The sequence below is a fragment of the Esox lucius genome, chromosome 1 (assembly GCF_011004845.1).
Source record: "Esox lucius isolate fEsoLuc1 chromosome 1, fEsoLuc1.pri, whole genome shotgun sequence".
Classification (NCBI taxonomy): Eukaryota; Metazoa; Chordata; class Actinopteri; order Esociformes; family Esocidae; genus Esox; species Esox lucius.
In genome coordinates, this window is record NC_047569.1 from 30,340,811 (window position 1) to 30,348,118 (window position 7,308).

Consider the following 7,308-nt stretch of genomic DNA (forward strand, 5'->3'; position numbering starts at 1 on the left):
TTGATTTCGGACCTGTTTGTCGTGCGATTGTTTCAGTAAAATCCCGGGATATGACAGAACCGAATGCAGAAATCTGACCGTTTGTGTGGGCAACAGATGCATGCGCCTTTGACAGCAAGAGTGGTGCAGAGAATGCAGACCTTTTAACATATGCTTCTCCTTTAATCTATTCTGCACACCACAGGGTCTCCACAAAGCAGGGAGAAAGTGATAGAGAATTAGCATGTATATACAGGCATCAGTGAGATGGATTAGAGCTGCTCTTTGGAGCCAGTTAATGTGTGCTGTAGGAACTTTGCCCCAGGCTTAACAAAAATCACTGCTCCCTCGCTTTCAGTTCTAGCGCCGTATTAATCCCTGGATGATGCATCACTAAACAGCGGCCCTTTCTCTAGAAGGCCAACATCGCTGCTATCGAGGTTTCAGGGCTGGTTTAGGAAGCTCATCTACTTACCGTGAACATGAAGTAAGCAGCCCAAATCCCCAAATCTGTCAGTGCAAGACAACAAGAAATGCTGGATTTTCAGGTTTATTTATGAAAAATATATATTTTTGACTTAGACATATATACAATTCTCTTCATAAATACAAATTATGTACAGAAAAATTAAATAGAAAGAATATCTTATGGTTATGTACAGATTGCATTGTTAAATTAAAGAGGACAAAGATACAACATATAAAATCTATTTGGTTTCAAATGAAAAAGAATTAAAGGAAATCATAATTATGGAGGCCTTCACTGTAAAAGAACAATGTGTTTTTTCAGGATTAATATCTTTTCATTAGGGAAGCAGTCATGTACAATAAGTATAATTCAAATCAAGGGAATGTCAGAAAAAGCACTGAAAGGCATCGATACATTTTAACTGTACAATTGTACTATGACATACAACTGGCTAAAAAGAGAGTTACTTTATACTCTGAAATAGACTTTAAAAATGTGTACGTAAAAAACAAAGAAAACAATACACATTTTTAGTGTGTATGATCAGTACCATTTGTCATAATTTAAAGATTTAAAGATCAGGCACTTGATTGAGGTTCATAAGAACATGATCATTCTCTGAACGATAGGGCACATTGGTGATTTGTATCCAAAGGCAAGAGGATTCCAGTACAGGGTCCAGTGTGCCTTTGTGACATGACAACTGGCCAATTCAAACTCAGTTATCCATTTTGGCAAAACCTCATCCTCAGATCTTCGATAGCTTCAAAACTGGTTCCTGCATTAAAAACAAGGGTCCAATCCAAAGGTGTCACCAAAATGTCTTTGCCGTTACTTTTGATTCTCAAGTGGATTGCAGTGACAGCTTATTGACGGATTGCAAAAAAGGCCACTTTAGATTGTTTGAGATGTCATTTTCTTTTCAATAAGGCATCAAAAGGTCGAAAAGGTCCAGCCTCTCTGTGATTGGGGAATCCTTGGCCCTCTGGCACGGGACGTTTTCTTTTTGTTAATTCTTAACACAAAATGTATTTTAGATTTGAAAAAAAATGTAGTGCAAATGATGCCAGAGCATTCTTTCATCCCTCCAGCCCACACTTTTCGCATAGTGTCCAAACACTGGCAATATCGAGCAGAGGTTCATTTTTAATGAGCAGCATGAATAAATATTAAATAATATTAAGTATTTAGATATAATAAATCCTCTTTAGTTCTTTGAATTGTCTTTGAACAATTGTAAACATGTTCAGGCAAAGCCCTTGTAGGTCACTGTATTCCTGACAGGATACTGTAGTTAAACCTAAGAGGGAAAAGAAAATATGGAGAGATTAGCAAAAACAAATCATTACAAATTCTTTGACAGAACAATATATATTTACTGAGCTCTTAATTATAACCCATTTGAATAGAAGAAGCTACATACCTCAGTAGCAAAGACATGTTGTTCAGTTTGCTGTTCCGTCTGGATGATAAAGACAGGGTGGTACAAGTTGTCTTTCGGGAAGCTCATTGGTGGACCCAGTCTGCTGCCGTCAGACATTTTTCTGTTGAAAAGAGGTAGAGGGAGAAAAGATTCCATTAGAGACAGCTACAGAGGTCAATGATGTTGAGAAAAAAGAAAATGTGAAGCCTAATCATCACATGGGGAGGATCAAGTTATAACGTGTCTGCCTATGTAAATTCCTTGTACAAGGCTCTGCTGGAAAATACGGGCACTGGTGATAACACTGTCCGCTTCGCTGAGTTTGGCAAGGCATACTTACAGGTCAAATTTGTTGTTGGCGTGATGCTCCTCCACCGTGACCAAGTTGTAGTCAGCCATCTTCTGCTTGTACACCGACTTGTCTGCGTGTTTGTCCTCGGGGGCTGAAGTCAGTGCCGCGTCCTTATTGGACACTTTATAATGGCCTCCCGGGATGAGGAAGGCCTCCTTCTCCCGAAAGCCGGACAGCGCCGCGGAACCTACGACAGACCAGTTGTTGACCGTCTCCAGGTCATTGCGAACTGACGATGACAGCGCTTTCCGGTCGCGCCTCATCCGGCGAAGGGCCACGATGGCGGCGCACACCACTAGGGTCAGGGTGACCAGGCCCAGGGTGATGGTCACGGCCAGGGCCAGGGTGAAGCCGCCCTGGTTGGGTTTTGGCACTGGCGTGGTCCTTAGGCTGAACTCGCACCGGGGGCCCATGAAACCGTTTGGGCACTGGCACACGGGCCCGGTGAAGTGGGTGTAGCAGGTACCCCCGTTCTGGCAGGGGAAGACGGAGCAGGCATCGGCGCGGACGCCACAGTCCTTGCCGGTGTAGCCCAGGGTGCAAGTGCAGGTGAAGCCGTTGACGCCGTCCACGCAGGTGCCGGCGTTGCGGCAGGGGTTCCGGGCGCAGTCGTCCACATTGACCTCACAGCGCAGCCCGTTGAAGCCAGGGCGACAGCGGCACATCAGGCTGTGACCTAGATCCAGACACTGGCCATCTGTTAGGGACACAGACAAGGACGGGTTAAAACCACTGCACACTAACCTTTAGGGGGACATAATGGACTTGATATGAAGGGGGGAGGGAGGGGGTACACTGTTCAACAAATCTAGTAAATGTGGAGGAGAAGTTAACATGGAATGTTGCCTTGTCAATGTTGCGTCACAGGCTATTTTTACATTTCCCCTGACAACCAAAGGTTCCGCTTGTGAGGAATGGCCCCGGGGGTGACGGCACACTAAACAAGTTTATGAAACCTGAAAGGCAGAGGGATGCACTACGAAGTAAGAGCAATAGGTTAACGGGGCTAAGCAGAGCTGCCTCCAGAGATTCATGACAACACGCTAATCTGTGTTTTAATCTACGAAACTCTCTCTCTCCAAGCAATTGTAGTAGTGTGAAATACAAAATAGAAATTAAAAACAAACTTGGTGAATACTATACAGCCCAGCTTAACCATTAATCTTTTATGCAGCCATTTCTTCTTATTTATCAAGGGTGTCAATCATCTCAGACTCCACTAGCAGGAATTTAGCCTATTACAGATAAATGTGTGGTGAAATCCACATGCCATACCCCCTAATGATGACCCAGGGGGAAGAAATACCCCACAACATTCTTAGACTTGTTATTTCAACCTTATGACAGCTATATCTCAGCCCCCATATCAGTGTAAGCTAAGAATCCTGGCATATTTTGTACCACACACACAAATGCACTAACTGTGAGTCGCTCTGAATAAGAGCATCTTCTAAATTGGGGTTAGGGTTAAAATGTTCAGTTTCTGCTTGACAAAGCAGTCGCACAGGGTCCATTTCAAAATGCAGGCTGGGTTTTATTGGCAGTGAGAAATTGTTTACAGAAAAAACACGACGGCCACTGCCAAAGAGTCTGTGCGTGCCGTTGAACTTTGTTGTCCGATGGGGAGATAATTTGCGAGCGGCTCCATCTATGGTCTGGTGGTTTTCCCCCTCAGCCTTGAACGGTAAACGGGGAGGGAGGGGGCGAGGGGTGTTTACCGTTAGCACAGGGGCTGTTACTGCAGCGGTCAATCTTCTTCTCGCAGTTGGAGCCCATATAGCCAGCCGGGCAGCGGCAGGAGTAGCCGCCGGTCGCCTTCTCTGTGCAGGTGCCGCCGCTGAAGCAGGGCCCGTCGGCGCAGGTCATGGCACTGACCTCACAGTTCTTTCCATAGAAGCCTTGGGGGCAGGTGCAGGTGTAGTCATTCTCCTGATCCTGTTAAACGGGACATGGACGAGTTTAATTTCATAGCCGAACGTGTGCAAATTAAGTTGCGGTGTGCTTCGTTTTGCACAAAAACACGTGGAAATTGGAAACAATTCACAGCGACATGAACAAATACAACCCACGGACAAAACAGACTTTGACGAGGACACACGCGGCACGGGTAGTTGTGGGGGGGTCAGGACGACTTACATTGCAGCTTCCTCCATTCTTGCAGGGGTTGCTGTCACACTCGTTGGTCTCGATCTCACAGTTGTTTCCACTGAAACCTGACCGGCAGGTACAGGTGTAGCTGCCCTGACCGGTGTTGGTGCAGGGGGCATCGTTCATGCAGGGCTTGTGGTTGGTGCAGTAATTGAGGTCCTGGTTGCAAAACAGCCCGCCCCAACCTTCCTTACAGTTGCACTGCCACGGCTCCCCGCAGGTGCCATGCAGGCAACCCGGGTAGCGGACACACTCGTCGCAGAGGGGCCCCTGCCACCCCAGGCGGCACTTGCACTCGCCGGGAGCCTCACAATAACCGTGCTTCTCACTGCAGCCAGACGAGCAGATGGCTGTGGCGATAGAGAGGGGAGAAAGGGGGCAAATTAGAATGAGTGTGCCCCAGTTCGCATCACAAAACAACCCCCCTTCGCTGGGCTCAGACACGTCAAGTATTTGTTAAGTACTAAACTAAGCAGCTGGTACGCACACAAAAGGAACACATGCCGTCTTTTTTCACGCACGGGAGCGCACATTAAGTTCCAACGCGTGTCCCTGTTAAACCATACACCCAGCTCCCATTGTTGGCATGAACAAAAGAGGCAAACAAACTCAATACTTGATTCGACAGAAGCTTCTTTTTTTTGTATTCAGAAGATAACGTTGATCTTTCAGAATAAGCCATTTCAAGGCCTGAAAGTACGCACATCGCGCACACCACTGGCGCAAAAAAGTCACAGACTACAAAAGTGCGCCTACCTGCGTTTTACTCTGAATATCAAGACTTATGTTTTACAAATAAAGGTAAGAATTATAATCGAAAACAATTATCACTAAGACGGGTTGTTGAAATGTCGACACTTACGTTTGGCACAGTATTCTCCCTTCCAACCTGACATGCACATCCGGCTGCCCGCAGCATCACAGGTATAATGTCCGAAAGGGTCATCGCGGGGACGGCAGTAGTCTGAGCAGCTGTCTCCGTGGTAGTACTCATCGCAGACCACGTGGTAGGAATAACGCAGTTCACTTTGTTCTCCAAAGTGCACATCCTGTGACCAATCCTCACCAATGGCTAGTCTTCGACGAGTGGCCAAACGGCTGATCAAGTTATTCTGGTTTTCTATTTTTTTTAATGAAATAAAGAGAAAATAAGCAAATCAGTATACAAAATAAAAAATAAATAAAAAATTTAACATTTCCGTGCTGTAGGACTAACGAAAAACTTTAAAAAAATAATATACCGTTTAATAAATAACGAACGAAATGTTCTTAATGCGATTTTTTTTTTTCTGAACGTCTTGTGCAGGGTAGGGTAAGCTCAAAGCCACTTTCCGCCCTCTAGAGGGTGAGTGTGCACGCTACCTACCTGTGGACTGGCCGTCGGAGGACTCCGCGTTCCAGGCTTCTATTATGAGGGAGAACGTACCCTACAATCCACACACGGAAAAAATAAAACTTGGTCAAAAAACTGTAAAAGCTGAAGTTTATTAAATGGAAATTATATATAAAAGCCTTAATCAGACAATCCAATCTATGCAATTAGCCATTAGGGCTTCAAGTAATTGGCCAATACAGTGGGCTACTCACCGGCCACTTGAAATGGAAGGGCACTCTGATAGGTGCGCTACTGGAGATGGAGCTCTCGTCCGCACTGAAAATGTCGGTCAGCCCTTTCCCGTAGGTGCACGGTGGCTCAGGGGAGATTACATCTTGGGAATGTTTAAGGCAGACTCGGAAAAATATCTGACAGTCACTAGACCGTTTACAGACAGTGCGTGTGCTGCTGAACTTGTGTACTTTCAACTCAAACACACCGGACGACTCGACCTACAGGAAAGAAAGTCATGTAAATGCACTGTCGATGCGTAAAAGACGTAAATGCACTAGTAACCAAAGGTGACAGACATCAATATTAGTGTTGTGTGTGTACTCACCAAGTGTGTTGATATCAACGCGATAACACACGTTAATAACAAATTAGCCATTCTACGGGATCTTTCTTCGTCTGCTATGGAAGTATAGCAGACAGCACCAGGTATCCAATATAGATAAAAAAAATATTTTATCCAAAACAAGAAGAAAAAATGACGGATGAAATGTAAAAATACAGTGCACTTCTTAAATATTTTTGGTCAAATATTTCATAGAGCTCACAAGGGAAATACAATCCTTTCGCTGCGTGGAGGAGTTGCACTCTGGACTAGTACGTTTAGTTTCGTTGAGCATGTGCCAGCGAATTTATACCTCATTCAGCATCTGAGGAAGGAGGGCGCGAGAGGGGGAGTGTCAAAAGTCTGTGCAGTTTGCTAGCTGTTTACGACGTGCTTTAATTTGATGCCACCAAATTGCATGGGGTAATATAACGAAACGCAAACTATTAGTCTACATTTTAAAGCCTTACGCATGCTTCAGTCAAATAGCTACCCTGTACGAACGTGTTATTAAATAGCGGATTATGTTGGCCTAAACGCCTTGAAAGAACCACGCTTCTTGACTGACAGGAGACCACACTCCTGTGAGCGAATCAAAAACCCATTTGGATCTACTGTGATTAGACATACAGTTAAACCGTATTGAATAATATGAAGGAATACATATCACAGAATACATTTTATTGTCTAGAAAACTTTTGTTTCTGTGTGTGATATATAGGGACATAATTTGATTGGTGATGAAAATGCCGAGTTACATATTTATGAAAAGTAAAATCTCAAAATGTACGTGCTTCGCCCAGGGGAGATTGCCCTAATAAAGCAGAGATGAGTTTTTTCTCAGATTTTGTTTAGTTCAGCTTGTCGCGTGCCCTCTTATTCAGGGACGTTTTCATCCATTTCTCCTAGGCGGGCGGACAACCACTGTGTGCTCGAAGGAGGAGGGAGGGGGTAGCGCGCACACCCCTTTAATTCAGCAGCAGAATTGTTCTGACGCGTGTGAGTC

General features: G+C 44.8%; 1 protein-coding gene across 1 annotated transcript; it reads right to left on the bottom strand.

The window, feature by feature from the left end:
• Window positions 1-520: 520 nt before the first annotated feature.
• dlc (deltaC) lies at window positions 521-6,587 on the bottom strand. Its single transcript, XM_010893854.3, has 9 exons — window positions 6,306-6,587; window positions 5,959-6,198; window positions 5,738-5,798; window positions 5,234-5,491; window positions 4,360-4,721; window positions 3,942-4,158; window positions 2,212-2,920; window positions 1,872-1,992; window positions 521-1,748 (listed from the first exon to the last, which is right to left on the bottom strand). Exons 1-9 carry the CDS (start codon window positions 6,354-6,356, stop codon window positions 1,743-1,745), a joined length of 2,025 nt encoding a protein of 674 aa, XP_010892156.1. The 5' UTR covers window positions 6,357-6,587; the 3' UTR covers window positions 521-1,742.
• Between the last annotated feature and the right edge of the window lie 721 nt (window positions 6,588-7,308).

What these genes read in the sequence shown, in the direction of transcription:
- dlc (XM_010893854.3), bottom strand. Translation starts at nt 6,356, where the DNA reads ATGGCTAATTTGTTATTAACGTGTGTTATCGCGTTGATATCAACACAC. An exon ending in AGAATGGAGGAAGCTGCAAT is followed by an intron (nt 4,159 to 4,359) that starts GTAAGTCGTCCT and finishes CCCGTTTAACAG; the next exon opens with GATCAGGAGAATGACTACAC. An exon ending in TAACAGCCCCTGTGCTAACG is followed by an intron (nt 2,921 to 3,941) that starts GTAAACACCCCT and finishes TGTCCCTAACAG; the next exon opens with ATGGCCAGTGTCTGGATCTA.